Below are 18,649 nucleotides of genomic sequence, written 5' to 3' on the forward strand. Positions count from 1 at the left end.
TGACACTGAAGTCATCCCCCTCCATGCCAAGGGCTCCTGCAAATTTAACTTCCCAATATCCATTTGTTGAGGGAAAACTTGGGGGATAAACAATTTCTTCTCTCAAGTTATTTTTCAAACTCCTTTCAGCCTGCCTTATATGGCTTCACATTCACCAGACCACAATTTCTGATTTTTTTTATTTTCTCCTTTTAGATACCACTTCTACTTTATGAAGAACATTTTTTTACCTCCAATGACCTCCTCCAATTTGCCATTTAATCAGGTTTGGTTGGTTTTTGGTTACTTTTAGGAAACTCATGTTAAGTGGCTGCATGAATTTATTCTGAGGTTTAATTTAATTTCCTACATCATGGGCAAGTATTTTCCTATTTTAGCTTCTCCCTTCAGTCAGCTCCTTCACTGTGCTTTACTCAGAGACCATTAAAAACACCATTACTATGTGGTGTTTTTAAGTGCTGGCTGCTTTATGGATGCCATGGTCCGACTCTGAGAGAGGTAATGTGGAAGGAAGGTAATTTATTGGATCAACTGAGAAAGCTTCACCAACTCGAGGAGCTCCCCAGCCTCTCCTCATGCCCATTGGGAGATTGAATCTGCTCCTGTGGAGCAGATCTGATGTCATGCGTGGTTGCTCGGGTCTAAATCCAGAGTTCATACTCCTGTGAGCTTTCCAAAGAACCACAACTGTTCTCAGCCACTAAAAACAACATTTCTGAATGTGACATTTAGGGAGGCACAGACCAGCCCCAATTACAGTTATGTTTTCTGCCCTCATGGCCTGCTCCATCTTTCTTTAATGCTTGGCAGTCGGTGCCACACTTCCTGTCAGACCTGATACTGCTCTCTTCATCCCAAGCAAGGAAATTCAGGGAGGGGCAACCAGCATGATCCTCACTTACTCCTTTCCCTCATCCTGATTATCTCAGGGGGCTGGCACACCCTGCACAGCCACCCGTGTCTGCACCCTGGCACAACCTGCCATCCATCCAGCAGGTTCCTGAAACATCTGACATTGATATAAAGGCATTAACAATCTATGCCTGCACAACATCTCCAGGCACCTCTCCTTCCTCACACCCTCCCTCCTGCTGTCACCTGGCCTCCAAGGGGTCCCTGCCCACCTTCAGCATTCCCAGAGCTCCCCAGTGCTCCCCCATCCCTGGCTACAGGCGGGCAGAGCCCCTTGGAACTCCCCCTGCCCTCCCTCCTCCCGCCCAGCCCATGCTGCACTCAGCCCCTTATCACAGGAGGCCCCATCCTTTCCCTTATCTAACGGCTGAACTTTTGCCTCTGAGGATCTCCCTGCACCCCCATCCCAACGAGATCCAATTGGCAGCTGTGCTTCACCCCAGTCTCTCTATAAACCAGATCCAGGTATGGGAGGGATTACAAACCAGGGTCGGAGCTGACGGGGCTCTTCCTCGGTAAAAATGGAATTGTGGCAGGATGGGAGCCCCACTCGCAGCCAGAGCCACCCTCATTCCTATCCCAGCAGGGCTGGTGTGCAGGGAGCAGGCACATTTTGGGGCAGGGGTGGAGGGTCAGGCTCTCGTTCATCCCTCGCCCCAAAGCACTCAGGCCGAGGAGCTGTCACAGCCCCCACTATTTACCCAGCTCCTCGGGCAGTTTCCTGAGTGCCCACCCCTCTTTCCAGCAGCTCAGGTATGTGCACACAAAGGGCCCTGACTAGTGCAGGCAGGTCCTTAGCCCGTCTCCAAGGGGACGGCTGCTCCCATCCCTGGGGACAGCCCCAAACCCCTCACAGCATCCCCAAGGCACAGCTGTGTCCCCTTCACACCCTCTGTGGGGTGACCCGAGAAGTGGGGGCACATCAGTGGCCACGCCAACCCCAAGCCCTTGTCCCCTACAGCATCTCCTCCCTATGCTTTTGTCACCCAGAGAAGCTGGAAGTCAGCAGGTATTGAGAGGACTGCTGCTCCCGCCTGGAAAGGCCACAGAACAGAGCAGGAAGGGCAGCTACATGGATGTTTAAATGAGGCACTGATTTATTTGGTCTCCAAAATGAGCTTTCCCTTTTGCTGCCCCTACAATGCAAAGGGCAGGTGGGTGCAAGGAATGTGCCTTGTCAAAAATTAACCCAGGAAATGGAGGGGAGGGGAAAGCAGCAGGAGGGAGACGGATGGCACAGGGCCAGGCCAAAACCACAGGCTCTGCTCTGCTCCTCAGTCCCACTTGTCCCAAAACATTTGCTCCCCTCCCATTCTTAGGAGAGTGTTTGCAGATCTGGAGCTCAAGCTCGCAGGAAGGATCAGCTCTTGACAGATCCTGTGTTTCTCCCTGGACCTGATGCTCTGCTGCATCCCTCTAGAGCATGCTAAGCTTGCTGGGAGGTTCCTGCAGCTCTCATGCTTCTGGCACACCTGGAACATCCACCCCCATGGAGCACCAAGGTCAAAGCAATGCTCTAGGGTGACTGTAACCCTGAAGGGATGGCTCAAGTCTTCCTCTATGGAGACCCAAAAAGATGGATACACAAAGGCCCAAACCAGCCCTGTGTCCCTGGCATCTCCCCGCACCCCATGTGGAGGTGCTCAACATAGGTACAGGAGCAGAGACTATGTTTTAACATTGCAATATGTTACAGCATAAGTGAAATTAAATATACTGTGTACTACAGAATCACAGAATATCCCAAATTGGAAGGGACCCACAAGGATCATCCAGTCCAAATCCTGGTCCTGCATAGGACCCCCCAGCAATCCCACCATGTGTCTGAGAGTGTCGTAAATATTACATATATTATAATTCACTATTAAATATGCAGAAGCACTGAAGTCCTGTCTCCGGCTTGCTTGGACAATGGGCAGGGATGTCCATGTCCAGCATCTCAGCCACAGCATGCCCTGGGAATACCCACCCCAGGAGTGGATACAGCCCTCCTGCCCCAGCATCCCTTTCCAAGCCCAAGATGGGCTCAGGATTAGGATTGCTCGGCACAGTTGTTACTCAAAATCGAGTCCCCTCACCCGTGATCTGTTTCCCAGCAAAACTCGTGCCGAGCAATTCTCCATCGCCCATTGGAGACTGTCGCTGCCTCCGTGCTGCTGGCTCCGTGCTGCCCACACCCTCACTGATAGCAGGGCCATCTCGTGTCTCCTTTTGCATTTTTGGCACAGGACTGGCTCTCCTCCAGTCCTCGGGAAGCTTGCCAGCACCGCAAGGTTTGTGAAAAGTTAACTCCACTGGGGTGAGGAGCACCATCGGGTTGGTTTTCCCTCCTCGCACGTGAGTTAGCCAGGCTGTTGATTTTAAAATACCTCCGTGTCCTTCCCAGCTCCCCCCAAAATACCTCGGGAGCGTCAGTCCTGCGATCGGCGCGCAGCCTACGCAGCAGGAATACAAAGCGGGGCCGTTAGCGATAGCGGCGTTACCAACTGGTGTGGGATCCAGACCCTTCCAGGACTCCTTTGTTCTTGACTTTCTGGTTTGGGTTTTGTTGGTTTTTTTTTTTTTGAAAAACACACAAAAAACTTTCCTTTGAGAAGCCTGAACTTTCTCAGCTGCAGACACATTACCTTCCAACCGCCTTCACAACTATAGGCAATTCCTAACCTCTGCTTTATGTATGTTGTCATCCACCTCCCTGTTTTCCATACTGATTTATGTTTCACGTTCTTTTTACATTTCCTTTTAACAGAGCCGGTTTTAACCAAACAGCCTTGCCTCCCAAGCCCGAACCATGCGTTCTGCTGGCCAGTGAGCAATCAACTTCCAATTTCCAAGCACACTCCTGTTTATATTTCCTTCCCTATCGGCTTTGTTTCTAATTAAGGTTTGTTAAATGCAAGTGAATATATAGCGCAGAGAGAAATATAAAGCATGTAGATAAATAAACACCCCACACACAGCCGCACTGACTAAGGCTGCGCTTTCAACCACGGATCCCAAAGCACTTTGTCATGTTCATTAACAAAACCTCGCGGCTCCCTTGGGAAAGATGCTTGGATTATTTTATGCCTTGTAATTAGGAAAACTGAGGCACAGAGGAGACAAGTGAAATTACCAGCAGTACTGAAATGCTCTGTGACAAAGCTGAAAACAGGACTCAAGAGGCAGGATCCTCCAGAATTGTAGTTTTCCCCTGAACAAGCTTTTCTGCCCCCATTTTGGCCCTGGAATATGCTGGGGCTGGTGATGGAGGGCATCGCCACCGTGGAGGTTCCCTGCAGCTGCGGGAACATGGTGGATCCAGCCACCACCTCCATGGCAAGCAGCTACTGTTGGGTCCATCTGTCCACACCAAAGAGATCCAGAGCATTCAGAGGTGCAGGTGGACACCACAACCAGGCACTTCGGAAGCGGTGGGAAGAGGCAGTTCCAGAAAGGAAGGAGCAGAGGCACGCCCAAGGAGCTGCATCCCACACATTTTCACCTTGCCAGCTCTCCAGAAGCCTTTTCCTGGAAGGCTAGATTAGGGATCTGGCTGCCCACATCAACCGTGAGAGTGACCATCACAGCCCCGTGATGCACACAGGGCAAGAGGCAACAGCAGGGGCACGGGGGGACCACGCCAAAGCCAATGCAACACAGTCAGCCCCGGCTGGGAATGGCTGCTGGAAGCCCACTGACCATCTCCCTGAGAGCGTCCGCATTCATGGAGGAGCACACCTTAGAGCTATCATCTCGGGTGGGTGAAACACCCCACCTGCGCTGGCCAGCCCCTCATTCCTAGATATTCTCCCCATCCCTTGGCACTCGTGCATCCAGCGCCTGCCACTCCTGCCATGATGGTGGGAAAGTCACTCACATTCCACAAACCCACGCGGGAGCCCCGGGAGCCAGCCCCTGACCCACAGCACCGGCCAGCAGCACCTCCTGGGCAGCAGCAGGAGCAGGCTGGGGTGGAGGTGTCACCTCATCCCTGCCCAAGGCACCCGGCATGCCACAGTTGGCAGCATCAGCTTGTCATGGTCAAGTGCACATGGGCCCCGCTGGCCGAGCCCAGAGCCCATTGGAAGTGTCAAGGCCACCAGCGGATGGGGCCAGACGTCCTGCATGGACACGTATGCTCTCACAAACACGCTCCTCACCCCAACCCTCCCCCCCATAATTAAAACCATGCTGGGCTCATTTGAATAGCAGAGCTGGCGAGCGCTCTCCGCTGCAACGTAAATAGTCCTATTTATGCCAAGCTCCCATATTGTAAATATCACGATGTATAGCTGGCCAACCCATGAGTCATCTCCCAAAACTCCAACTTAATAAATGGTGCCTCATCCATGTTCCAGACAAACACCGTCCGAGCGGCTCCCACCGCCCCGCACACACAGGGCCAGCGCTGGCCACCCAGCCTGCCCACCAGCCCAACGGAGCCACCCAGCCTCTCCAACACAACCCTTCCACAATGGACAGGCATCCCTGGACCATGCCACTCCAGGACCAGCCAGTTTTTGGCCTGACACTTGGCCCTCGCCCCTGCCCAACCCAGTTCTCTGGCACTTGCCAGGGTGTCCATGCAGCGGGCGGGTGGGAGCAGGCAGGAATGGCTGGGATCGTTGGGGAGCAGGAGAACGAGTCTCCCCTTGCACAGACCCCACCGTGGGGCTCCCACCCAGCGCCGTCCCCGCACACCCAGCCCTGGAGCTCCCCACCTGCCGCCTCACTCTGCTTTGTCTGAGCACCGGGGACCTCGGCGGGGAGCTCGGCTCCTCCTGGGGACGCCGGGAACGCCACGGCGCCAACGGGGAGCCGGCCACCAGCTCCAGAACGCCGGTAAGGCCTGGCGGAGGGGCACCCCAAAGACTGCCGAGAGCAGCAGCGGGCACGGGGCGGCGAATCCCGGGCATCCCTGGGGGACCCGCCGCGGTACCCAGGGATGCCCACTCCGGCGGAGGGATGGCGGGGAGAAGGGCGGCCAGCGATCGGGAGGGTCTGGGGGCGGCGGGGGGGGCACACACGACACACCGGGCTCCGGCGGCGACACCTCCAGCCGGGGTAGCACTTCCCCAAACTTCGCCTCCCCTCCGAAGGGCGTGCGGCGGGGAGGGGGGCAGGGGGCAAAGTGCCACCCCCCAAAAAACGGGGAAAACCCGGAGGGGGCTCGCCCTACCCGCAGGGCCCCCGCCCCCCGCGCGCCCCCCTTACCTTCCACGGCGGCGAGCAGGGGCAGGAGGGCGAGGGGCAGGCAGCAGAGCCACAGCGGCCCCATGGTGCGCGCCGGGCCGGGCATCAGAGGCGGCGCGGCCGGCGCTCCATGGAGGCGGCGGAGCGCAGAGCGCAGAGCCCAGAGCCCCTCGCTGGGGCCGCCGCCGGCGCGGGCACGGCCGCGGGCACGGAGCGCTCCGCCGGCCCCGCCGCCGCGGCCGGGCCGAGCCACCGCCGCCGCCGCGCGGGGGACGCCCCGCGCCGCCCGCCCCGCCCCGCCCGGGCCGCGCTGCTGGCGGGGGCGGCCTGAGGGGGCCGTGAGGGGGGGCGGTGAGGGGGGGGCGCGGCGGGGCCGGCGGCGGGCGGGGGGCGGCGGGCGGCGAGCGGGCGGCGGCTCCCCCCGGCCCGCCGATGGTTTCTCCCGGAGCTGTCGATCATCCAGAGAAAGCCGTGATTTCAGCCCAAATCCGCCTCGCCGGGGCTCGCTGCGCCGCCGGCACCGGCGAAGGGGCGGAGGGGCGGGGGGTCCCGGGGGGATGCCCCCGCCGCCGCGCCCTTCGCGCCGCCCGCGGCCACGGGCCGGGCATCTCCCCCGTGGGGCTGAGCCCCCGCAGCTGCCCACCGGAGCCGGGGGCCGGGGCCGTGAGGAGATTCCCGTCTGGAGAAGAGAACGCGTACAGCAGGATATAAAGAAAGAAACAAAAATCCAAGGAGTTGGTCAATCCGAGGCTCGTTGTGCGTAGCCCTGAGCCCCCTCACCCTTCTCCTCCACCATCCCCCCGCAGCCAGCCAGGAGAGAACAGGAATCCCCCCACTTCCCACGTGGAGCAGCTGTGACTTGGTCACAAGCCCCATTGACACTGCTGGGGCCAAGCAGGACCTTCCTAGAAGGTGCAAGGTGAGACCCAGCTCCAATTCTGCATCGCAGCACTCAACAGGCCCCAACTTCCCCGATGCCTGGGAACCACATCTGCCCTGCGAGCACCTCATGATCCACACCCTCTTCAGGGCATGCCAGGGAGATTGGGACCAGATGGTCTTTAAAGTCCCTTCCAACCCAAACCATTCTGTGAATCTATGACATGTGGCTGCTGGCAGGACTCTTTACCCCAGCAGGTCCCCCTGCCACCTGACGTCTCCTCCTCACCTCTCTAGTATCCTCCTTGTACCCATCAATGCCTTCTGCTCACCCCCCATAGCTGTGTCCCAATTACTGCTGGTTGGGCAGAAGGCTCAGGTTCATCCTGCAGGAAGCACTTGTGTCCTGGAAGGTCTTCCTAGGGAGGTCACACCCTGCACATGGATCTCTGCACAAGCTGTGCCAGGTTCATAGGCCAGGAGCTGAAGACCCACGGCACTTCGAGGATGGATTCCTGTCCCTCAACTCCCCATGGAAGGACATGGAAAAAACAGTCTAGGCTCCACTGTGCTCTTCCTTATCCCTTTGATGCATCAGCAGCTTGAGCACCTTGGGTTCTCTGCCTTGACCCACCACAGGAAATGATTCCACAGGAGTGGTTAGTGGAGGTCACAGCTCTGTGATGATGTTGGCCACATGCATGAGCCAAATGGTCTTCCCAGCTCAGGCTCTGGTTTGCTTTGGGAGTTCCTGTCACTGCAGATGTTGCTGCTCATCCACATTGGCCCCACGTCCAACATGAGAACCCTGTGGCCCAGCTCCATCATGTGTGGAGAAGCTTTCATTTTTAGAAGCTCTTTCGGGGTCACTCTTGCATTGAGGAAGGAGGCTGAAGGCCAGGACAGCCAGTGGCCTTGCTTGTTCTTCCTTCAGATGTGTTCTTCTCCAGGGCAGGAATCCCAAGGATCCCCAGCAGTTACCTACCATTCCAGCCCTGTACTAGGCTCCCCCACTCCCAGCCTCCCCTCACTCCCTGCTGGTCTGGAGCAGCCAGCATTTCCCATTAGATGGCTGAAAGCACTCACCATTTCCAAACTCATCATCTCCTCATTTCAGTCCTCCTGGATCCCAGGGTCGTGTCCTGCATGTTCCCGAGGATCCATCAGTTCTCCAAAATGGAAGCCTGGAGTCCAAGAGCAGCAGCCCTCTGTGTTTGCCAGTGCCCACCCAGACCCTCAGGATTTTCTTGAAGCTCTCCAGGACTGCACTGCCAGACACAATGAGAATTTTGTCCCAAGGGAACAGTCACTGGAGACCTTCTCTCTTCTCTTTTGAACTCCCCCTTAGGCTGTTGCTGATGGAGATGGACCTTGGGCTACGCAGGCTTGTCTGGCTGCTGCACTGACTTTGAAGCTCTTTCATGCTCCCTGGAGTCTGGTTTGTGCCCTGAAGATGCTCTTCACGGCCAGTCATGAACTGTGAGCACTGGTCCCACCTCACGCCTTCACTCTGCTCCCAGGAAGGGCTTTCTATGACTGTTGCATTTTTTGGCATCCATGGGAAGGCTTGCCAAGGTTCCACTGCCACCCTCACACAGTTGCTGTTCCCAGTATCCACCCTCTGACGTGAATCCCACAAGCTCCTCTGGTCACCATGCCTCAGTATCCGAGCAGACCAGAAAGTGCTGCAAAGCACCATGCCATGACAAGGGACTCCAGGCCTCCTCCAGTGTCCTTCTCTGCACCTTCCACTCACTCTGCAGCAGATTTCGTGGCTTCAGTGGAGGCTGGCCATGGACCAGGGAGCACTGTGCATCCTCACTGCTGTCCTCAGCCACACTGTGAGCTGATGCTCTCCTTGCTGCCATCTGGTGACAAGTGGCCTTGGAACTGTGTCACATGGACATGGCCACCATCAGGCAGCTTGGATGTGGCCATTTGGAAGTCAAGTTACACTGGTTTTGCTGGTCCTTGCTGCCCACAAGTAACCCTGGGGCAGCACTGCCACAGGACACTCAAGCCCTGCTGCAGAGAGCATCAGGTACAGCCTTGATGGGGTCACAAAAATGGGACAACCACCCCTCCAGCTGCACCCACATTTTGGTTTACATCAAAAGATCGTTCCCAGGCTGACAGAGCCAGGAGAGATGACATCTAGGGGGACATTAAAACAGGTTTGATGGTGACATATTTAATGCTGCATTTTCAGTTCCTCATGCAGAAAGAAAAAGGTCGTTTGCATATGAAACTCTTGGCTCATCACACCTGGAGGAGGTGGCTCCCTCTCACCCTCTGTGAGGTTAAGGAGGTACAGCAGGTGACAGCTGGGAGTCAAGGGAGGCACAAAGGAAAGCAGCAAGTGGTGACACAGAGCTGTCAGGCACAGACTCAAGGCTCAGTGCAGTCATCTTTGGTGATTCCAAGGAGCCTCAGCTACCAGAAAGATTCAGGAGATGCTTCTTTGGTCCAAGGAAGCTACTTGGTCAGTCTCAATGCCCCAGCTGAGGGAGAGGGAGGTTTATGTGGGATGGGAGAGATGGGGAGTGAGTCCCATGCTGGCACCTAAAGTCCCACCAAAAGCAGACAGGGAGCTGGTCCAGGGCCACTGAGAAATGCCCTGCAGAGAATCAGCACCCTTGGTCCTGAATCAACACCCTTGGTCACACCTCTACATGCAATTGGAAAGCTTTCCAGGTCCTGGCTGAATCCCTTGGGCTCCAAGGAACCTCGAGCTTACAGGGGCAGGTTGGGAGGAGGAAAACATGAGCATATTTTTAGAGAAATTGGAGTCTCCCTACAGCAGAAAATCCGGTAAAAGCAAAACCCAAGTGAAAAGCAGCTTCAGCTGTTCTGGCTGTGGCTGTGATGGGCTTGGCCCCAGGCCAGTGAGTTAATTCTGCCTATTAACTAATAGTATAGTATTGTCGGTAAAGATTCATTGCTAAACTTATGTTTTTAAGATATCACTTATCATTTAAACACTTAACTCCTGATCCCCAAACATGTACAGGCACCATGTAGCCCTGCAGCCATGCTGCAGATAACCAAAGCCACCACTGGCTGGGGAGGCCGGGCAGTGTTTAACCCTTTTTCCCCCTCTTTGTTTGAATGATAAATTGTCTGGAGTAGCACTTTCCAGAGAAGAGCAGGCCCTCCCACTCAGGGACCACTTATTATCACCTACTTAATGTTCCCCAGCTCAGCAGGGATGGAGGAACTGTTCCCAATAGGGGATTTTTCTAACCTCTGTGAAGGGTGTGTGAACAGCCAGAAACCCCATGGATATCTGTGATTGCAGCCTGTCACCACCAAGGGCCTCCCTCTGTCCTTCCTTGCCTTTCCCAGTCACCCCAAGTGCTCTGCAGGCTGGGGACAGGCAGGTCTGGTCCTTCAGGAGGAAGGGTGAGAGCAACAGGGGCTCCTCACTGTTGTATTGCCCTAAATAGTTTATTTAGTCTTACACCCCACCTCCAGGCTGAGCCCTCGGTGCTGCCCAGCACCTTTCAGCTCAACATCCCCACTCTGATCTGTACCATAACTCGGCAGTTTCCAGGATCTGAGAGCTCTCCTGCAGCATCCCAGAGCAAACCAGCACCTTTACCAGTTACACCAGTCACCAGCACTGGCTGCAGCCCCCACCCTGCCCACCCCACCGGGGACACTGTGGGGAGGTTTCTCTGCACAGAGTTAAATAAAGATTAACCTTTTACATCCCTGTATGCTTGCTGAGGGTACCTGGCCCTGGATGGCTCGTGCTGAAACGTGACACGGGACAGCCCCACCTCACTCAACCTGTTTGTCCTGTTGCAGGGACCTGAGGAGGGGGAACAGCCGCTCCTCTCCCCTTCAGCTCTCTGCTCCGGCATTTCTGAGCCCTGCACATGAGGGATTCTGCGTGTAGGAACCCCGAGCTCCCGGGCACCAGGTGAAACAGAGAGGAGGAAGGGCAGAGGGTGGCACTGGGCAGCCGAGCATCCTCCTGCGCTGGGAGCCCAGGAACGAGCAGAGGCGCAGGACAGCTCCAGGCGAGGATTTCAGCTCTGCGGGGAGGGGCTGCGCCGAGCATCGAGGATCGAGGGCTGGACGGTAACCGTGTTTCTGTGGCTGCTGCAATGTCTGTAGTCTGAGGGTTTAGAGCCTTCACCTAGATTAAGAAGGAAAAGTCAACTGGTCGATTGCAGTAACGATTTGGAGAGTTCTCCGCTCAGAAAATGAATGAAACTTTTGAATGGTAGCCATGGGAACAAATTAAAGAGAAGAGGCACTTTTGAAGCATTTAAAATAGATTTAGAACTGTAGAATTGAGCAGAAAATTTGGGATATTTTGTTCAACAGCTAATTTGAACCCAGGTTCAGAATTAAAAGTAACTTTTGGGAAAATAAAGTTCATAAAAGAGTCTTCTTGGGGACTGCAAAAATGTCAGGTCTTCTTGAAAAATTTGTTTTGGTAAATAAGCAGAATCATAGAGAGGCAGGAAGGAAAAAAAAATAAAATAAGGCAAATTTAAATAAAACAATATATTATATATTTATTTTTTAAATAAAAACAAGGATTTCCTGATTTATAGACTTATATAATCCTTAAGGTTGGAAAAGACCTCCAAGATCACCAAGTCCTACCTTTGACTGAGTACCACTACTTTTCCAGAATGTAGAGAAATGTGACAATAAAGTATATGAACTATTACTCTATGTTTCAAAAAAAATTTTTTTAAAGGCTATTTAGATATACAGCAAATAAAAGGTGGAACCATCACTAGAATATCATGTTATTTATAGAAACGTAATCCAAAATACTTTACAGCCATGAGGCATGACTGGCAGAAGATGGGGTCTGTATTCTGGAAAATATTTTCATTTTAGTGCTTGGTTATAGCCAGAAAAAACAATGTTAGAGGATAAATCTGCCCAGGAGATAACCTGTGATGAAAAACTGCCAGGCATTACCTACTGACAGGGGTAACGACATAAAAGGATGCTCGATTTAATTGCTGTCATTTGTAAAGGTTTGTAAAAGAAAAGGATGTAACCCAAGCTATTTTGTGGCAGGGAACCCAAGGTCCAGAAGTCTTCCAGAAAACAGTTTTAAAGTTGTTCAAAGGAAGGTGGAAAAGCTGAAAAGTCAAACTCAGGTCTGTGTTTAATACTATAAAATTACAGGGTGGCATCCTTGAAATTGAGAATGCTGAAATGGCATTTAATAGGAAACTGGGGAAACCGGGGAGAAAACTACCTGGGTTTTGTCAATGCTGGTGTTAAATACAGGAGCTTTGCAAATGCTTATGGACACTATGAAAAAATGCAACATTATGTGTTACATTGAAGGCACTCATGGGCAAAATCCCCAGTGCTCTGAGGTAGCAGGGGTTTATGAGAAGGCAAATACAGGATCAGAGGCAATGGTCTGGTGTGAAACTGCTCTTTCCTCCTCAGAGGTGCTACAGAAAGACAGACCTGAAGGAGGCAGCCACATCTCCTTGCACAGTAGAGGGTGGAAAACACTCAGGTCGTCACAGCCAGGTTGAATGGGGGAGCCCTGAGTGGAAGATGTCCCTGTCCATGGCAGGGGGGTGGAACTGGGTCTCTAGGATTCCTTCCAACCCAAACAATCTGTGACTCTTTGCCTCTATCCTGGTATTTCCAAAGGGAAGCAAGCTACGGGAGATGTGGTGGCACAGAGAAAGCAGAGCTGTGTGCAGGCAACTCCCCCTGCCAGGGTCTGCAGATGAAAGGTCAGGAGTCAGCAGGAACGGGCCTTGTGCTCTATGATTTGCATTTCCCATTCTCCCTTTGGGTCTAGGAATATCCATATCATTAAGGTCTGGGCTGAAATGGGACTGAACTGGAACAATTCCTGCAGTGATAGCAAATGCATGCACAGGCTCCTGACTCTGATATTACTGACTTGCCTTTTATTTTATTGAAGGTTCATGAGAATAATAATCTCTAGCACCAAGGTATCATAGAATCATGGAATTATAGAATGGGTTGGATTGGAAGAGTCCTTAAACCACATCCCATTCCACCCCCTGCCATGGGCAGGGACACCTTCCACTCCCAAGTTGCTCCAAGCCCCATCAACCTGCCTTTGGGCATTTCCAGGGATGGGGCAGCCACAGCTTCTCTGGGCAGCTTGTGCCAAGTCCTTACCATCCTCACAGGGAAGAATTTCTCCCCAATATCCTATCTAATCATTTCAGTGTGAGGCATTCCTCCTTGTCCTGGACATGCCTTGTCCAAAGTCCCTCTCCAGGTTTCCCCCAGTCCCCTTTCAGGTCCTGTGTGGCAGTAAGGTCTCCCTGGAGCCTTCTCTTCTCCAGGCTGAACACCCCCAGGTCTCTTGCCCAGGGACATCTGAGGGATGATGGAGTGTGGTAAAGAAGCTCAGGGCTACAGGGCCAGGAGCGTGGTGGGAAGGGACAGGCAGCACTAATGATGCATCAGCACTGTGGAGGTGGTGGACACTTCTTCAAGGAGGGAGAGGCAGGGGCTTGTACTCAAAATGTGAGGAGGCTTGGGGGTCATTTTGGGGCTGGGCAGAGGCAGGGGACACATCAGGGCTTGAGGAGTGCTGGCCATGGCACAGGAGCAGGACCTGCTTTGTGTCTGTCCGTGGCTCTGGCAGGGAGTGGGAGGAAGCACTGCCCAGTTAACCAGCATGGATGGAGCACAGCTGGCCCTGGAGCAGCCTGTCCTGCTGCCCTTGGGGCTGCTGACCTGGCAGCAGAGGGACCTGCCTGCCAAAGCGTGCTCAGGTGCCTGCTGGCACCCTGGCACAGCCAGGATGGGGCAGGGATGGTGGCACTGCTCCCTGCCAGGAACACCGGGCACAGGTGGGGTATTTTCGGGGTCCCTCGTCATTGGGAGGAAAGATGAATCTGACTCCATGTTCTCAGAAGGCTAATTTATTATTTTATGATATGATATGATATGATATTATAGAATGCTATACTAAAACTATACTAAAGAAAAGAGAAAGAATACATAGAAAAGGCTTAACAAGATAATAATGAAAAACTCGTGACTCTTGCCAGAGTCCTGACACAGCTGGATAGTGATTGGTCATTAAGTCAAAACAATTCACATGAAACCAATGAAACAACCACCTGTTGGATAAACAAGCTCCAAACCACATTCCAAAGCAGCAAAACACAGGAGAAGCAAATGAGATAATATTGTTTTCCCTTTTCTCTGAGGCTTCTCAGCTTCCCAGGAGAAGAATCCTGGGCAAAGAGGATTTTTCAGAAAATATGATGGTGACACACAGGGGACAGTGATGGTCACAAAGGTTATCCTTTCATCCAGCCCTGCAGTGTGGCCCATTGAGGAGGCTCTTTGCAGATCTGCCCCCAAGACTTGGTCCTTGCAGCTGCTGGGATCCCGTTGGCCCTGGAATCAGCATCCTGCTTGATCCCAGTGGAATTTCTCCTGGAGTGCTCCTTTGGGGATTCTCATAAGCACCTGGGACTGCTGACTCCTCCTGCCCTCATTGAGGTGTCCCTGCTCCTGAAGGGACCAAGGGCACAGCATCAGGGCTGAGCCCTCACCATCCTGTCCTGGCACAGGAGGGGATGGGGTGCCTTGAGGAGTGCTGTGGTGGCCATATGAAAAGTTCCTGGGAGACATAAACTCCATGTATTAGAGGGCAGCTGAAGACCCCTGGGTAAGTGCTGTCTGCCAGAGGAAAGTCCATGGGACTTCTCCAAAGGGGAATCCTGCTTCACAGCCCTTTAGAGCCCTCCAGAGTGGCCAAACACACATGGTCAGTGCCATCTGCTCCTGGCATCTGCTGGGGGTTCCAGAAGCTTTCCTTTAAGTTCCTTGCCGAAAGTTTTTTAAGGAAAGCAGGAAGCCTGGGAGAGTCAAGGGAGTTCCTTGTCATTTTAATTGCATAAGAGATGGTTGCAGAGAGAAGTAAGCAGAGGGAGGTCACCAGCCTGTCCTGCAGGAACAGGGGTGAGCAAGGAGGTGACAAAGGATAAGTGATGCCATAGGGAAAGCATCCATAACTTCACTTGCAGAGTGACAAGCTTGCTCCCTTCTCTGTCTTCTCCCAGGAATAAACCAAAGCCATCAAACTTGTGTGAGGTCCAGGGCCAGGGTCTAAAAGACTGGGGTTTGGGATCAAAGGAGGTGATTCTTCTCATGGATGGAAGGTGAACTGTTGACTTCCTCAGCAGAGCTGGGGACACAAAATTCACAGGGATTCGAGTGCAGGTTGTAAAAGTTCTTGGAATGGAGATACAGGAATTTAGAACACACAGGAAAACCCATGGAAATTAAAATAGCTGGAAAGCCATCAGTACAGATTTTCCTGGACTCCTACAGCTGCCCAGCCTGTCCTCTTTCTGTTAAAATCCTTCCTGGCCCCTTGGGAGATGCTGTGGATGCTACAGACTTGTCCCATGAGCTACACCAGCCTCTGCACTGAGCCCCTGCAGGGGCTCCCTGCCATCAACAAGGCACCAGTGCAGGATGGGGACCCCCAGCACAGCCCTGCCAGTTGCATTCATGCACCCCAGAGGTCTTTAATTTGGGTTTCCTTTGCTTTTTTCTTTCTCAAGGTGTGTTTTGTTCTGTCTGGAGAGCTGGGAATGTCAAGAGCTGGAGTTGCTATGCCAGTGCTGGGGTGGGGACTCCAGCAGGAGCTGAGGGAGCTGGCACAGGCCCTGTGAGAGGGAGCAGGAGCCAGCTCCGAGGGGAGCTGAGGGGTGCCCATGGGTGCTCCAGCCTTGGGAGCACAGCAGGCACAGAGCCTTCCAGCCTTGGCATATGGAGGCAGGATGTGTTGGGCTGGCGCTGTGCTGAATGCATTGCTCAGCAGGAATACTGGGGAGGAAATAAATCAGCCCCTGATTTACCTGGGAGGACAGATACTTCTTCTCAACTGGTTTTTAATTTGGACTCAATTTCCAAGCCCGGCTGTTCAGATGTCTCTGAGATAAGTGATCTGTGTAACGTCTGAGTCAAACAGGATTTTCTTCTTTTCAGACAGCAAAGCTGTGCTCTGTAAGTGGATGTTCCAGCTAATGAGGTGTTAAGTGTAGAGAGAATCACAAGTACTTGAGGGCAGGATCCAGCTGGTAGTAAAACCAACAACCAGCACCAAGAATGTCCTCAACTTCCAGGAACAACTTCAGACAATAAAACTGTACTGAGGGCAGGAGTGAGGGAAAACCTGGGAAATAGAACCACAAAAATACAGCCATGTGTCATGCTACAGCTGCATCACATGTTGCCTTTCCTTGGGCCAATGGAGGATGACAAGGGAGAGGCAGCAACAGTGGCTTTTAGCTGGCAACCAGAGCCCAAGTGGGAGCATTCCTGAGAGTCCTGAAATCCCAGCGTGTGCTGAAGAAATGTCCCCAGAAGATGCAGTGAATCCTGCCAGGGAGGTTCAGCACAGGTCTCTGCTCCCAGGGAGAAGGGATTGCTGTCTGGGCCTGAGCTACTGTGCCTTGCACTGTGCCTTGCAGTGCTGAGAGGAGCACGGTGAATCCTGAAGCCGAATTCATCATCTGCCCATTTTGTTTGCCTTTGGGGCAGCCCAAAAGCCCAGCTGCATGCACACTCAGTAGCCTTGGTGTCCATCCCTCCACAGCAAAACCACCTCCATCTGTCCTTTTGCCTCTCTGGAGAGCAGGCGGCCCAGGAGCTGCAGGACCACCTGGCACAAGGACAGAGAGGATGCACAGGCTCCACAGTGACCTGGTCTTCAGGACACTTCCACACCCCAAAACCAAAGAATCACAGTGAAATTCTCTGAAAGGGATTTTCTTCATGTTCTGTTGTGGACACAGGCTCAGCTGGCACATCAGATGGACATCAGGGTGAGGGAGCAAGCCCATGAGGAGGCTGGAGGAGAGCAGGTGGGGCAGAGAAGCATGAATATCCTCCAAATGCAGTGTCAAGACACATAGATATCTTAGCAAGGGACTGAGCAGGGAGGATCAGAAACGGGTAGGAGAAACACAGCAGGTTCCCTAGAACAGCACCCATGGCAGATGTTCTGCTTTGGACATTCCAAGTGATGCTGAGAAGGACTCATGGCAGATGGTAGAACACTGTCAGCTGCAACACTCACTCAATGTAAGAAACCTGGGGTTGCAGGAAATCCCCTAGAGGGTTTCCAGGACCTGCCACATCCAGCCTGACCTAGTGCTGCAGGAGGTAGGCTCAGAGACCCCACATATGTTCCCACCACCACCTCCAGGATTTATGGGCATCTCCTGAACTGACCTTCTTTGGGACACAGGCTGTGTTGCAGCAGCAAAAGGAACAACCTGCAGTCCCTGGAGCAATAGGGATATAGATATGGATATGGGTATGGATATGGATATGGATATGGATATGGATATGGATGTGGATATGGGTATGGATATGGATATGGATATAGATATGAATATGGGTATGGATATGGATATGGATATGGATATGGATATGGATATGGGTATGGATATGGATATGGGTATGGGTATGGATATGGATATGGATGTGGATATGGATGTGGATATGGATATGGTTTAGTGGGCATGGTATTCAGTCAAAAGTTGGACTTGATCTTGGAAGTCTTTTCCAATCTTAATGATTTTGTGATTCTATGATTCTATTGCTGTCCCACTGCAGCAGGTGGACAAAGATGTATCTCTGGAGCAGGACAGATCTCAGGAGCAGGGATGGGAGAGCTGAGAGAAAGGTTCCAGCACCAGGACCCTCCCTGCCATCCAGCATGGGACAGCACTTGGTGCTGGCTGAGCAAGGTCACCAGGGGATGGAATAACACAGGACTGGCAGCAAGCCAGAATCCCTCACAGCACTGGAGTTTATCTTTAACAACAACAGCGGCAGCAGCCCCACTTTGCTGGAAAATACCTGCCCAGTGCTGGGATCCTGCATCCTCAGGCAGAGCCAGGCATCCTGCGGGAGCTGAGCCGTGTTATCTGCCCAAGGGGGATTACGCTGTGAAAACGGCTCGTTGGGGATTGTATATTAACAGGATATGCTCGGCTGGTTGACAGGAAGCAATAAAGTAATTTGAAAGAGACTGGGAGAGAGTGTGTGAGTTCCTGCGTCTGTGTTAAATCATGGCTCTAGATAAGCAAACAGCGGCCCCGGAGCGGGAGGAGCGCTGCCAACAGGGACACGGCCAGTGCCAGAAATCTCCGGGAGCTGCCGCAAGTCCATCTCGGGGGCAGCGTGGAAGCCACTGGATGCGATTACAGCTCTCCCGTACCCTGCTCCGGGCTCCAGTCCTGCCGGGTCCCGTCCCTGTCACCCCAGCTCTGCCGGGATGCAGGAGTGCAGGGAGAGAATCCCTGGGCAGCGCAGGGAGCTCCGTGCCTGCAGCTCATCCCACCCACCTTCCGAGCTCCGGGAAGGAGCCGCTCCTCCCAGCAGCTCCAGGCCTGAGGGAAGGGGAGGAGAGCCAAGAGGAGAAACCCGTGCGGCTGCAAGGAGCGACACTGCGAGAGAAGGGCGAGGCAGAGGCTGCAGCGAGGCTGAGCAGAGCCGAAGGCACCGGCGTGGATCGGAGCCCTGCTCGCTTCCCGCCCGGGGACAGCGGATCCTGCCGAGGGTGTCAGCCAGCACAGCACCTGGCACCCCGCTCTGCCTCCCACATCCTGCTGGAATCACACACGCAAAATGTCAGCAGTGTTTATTGCTCTCAGAGAGGCTCCGACAG

At 53.5% G+C, this 18,649-nt stretch overlaps 1 protein-coding gene across 4 annotated transcripts in view; it reads right to left on the bottom strand.

Moving 5' to 3' along the window:
* EPHB2 (EPH receptor B2) overlaps nucleotides 1-6,220 on the bottom strand; it is a 133,508-nt gene extending 127,288 nt beyond the window's left edge. For all 4 annotated transcript variants that reach the window (XM_036396154.2, XM_036396152.2, XM_036396153.2 and 1 more), the window contains exon 1: nucleotides 6,109-6,220. In XM_036396154.2, the coding sequence (XP_036252047.2) occupies nucleotides 6,109-6,193 (85 nt within the window). In that variant the 5' untranslated portion in view covers nucleotides 6,194-6,220. The remainder of the gene's footprint in view (nucleotides 1-6,108) is intronic.
* Between the last annotated feature and the right edge of the window lie 12,429 nt (nucleotides 6,221-18,649).

This window comes from Molothrus ater, chromosome 23 (assembly GCF_012460135.2).
Source record: "Molothrus ater isolate BHLD 08-10-18 breed brown headed cowbird chromosome 23, BPBGC_Mater_1.1, whole genome shotgun sequence".
Classification (NCBI taxonomy): Eukaryota; Metazoa; Chordata; class Aves; order Passeriformes; family Icteridae; genus Molothrus; species Molothrus ater.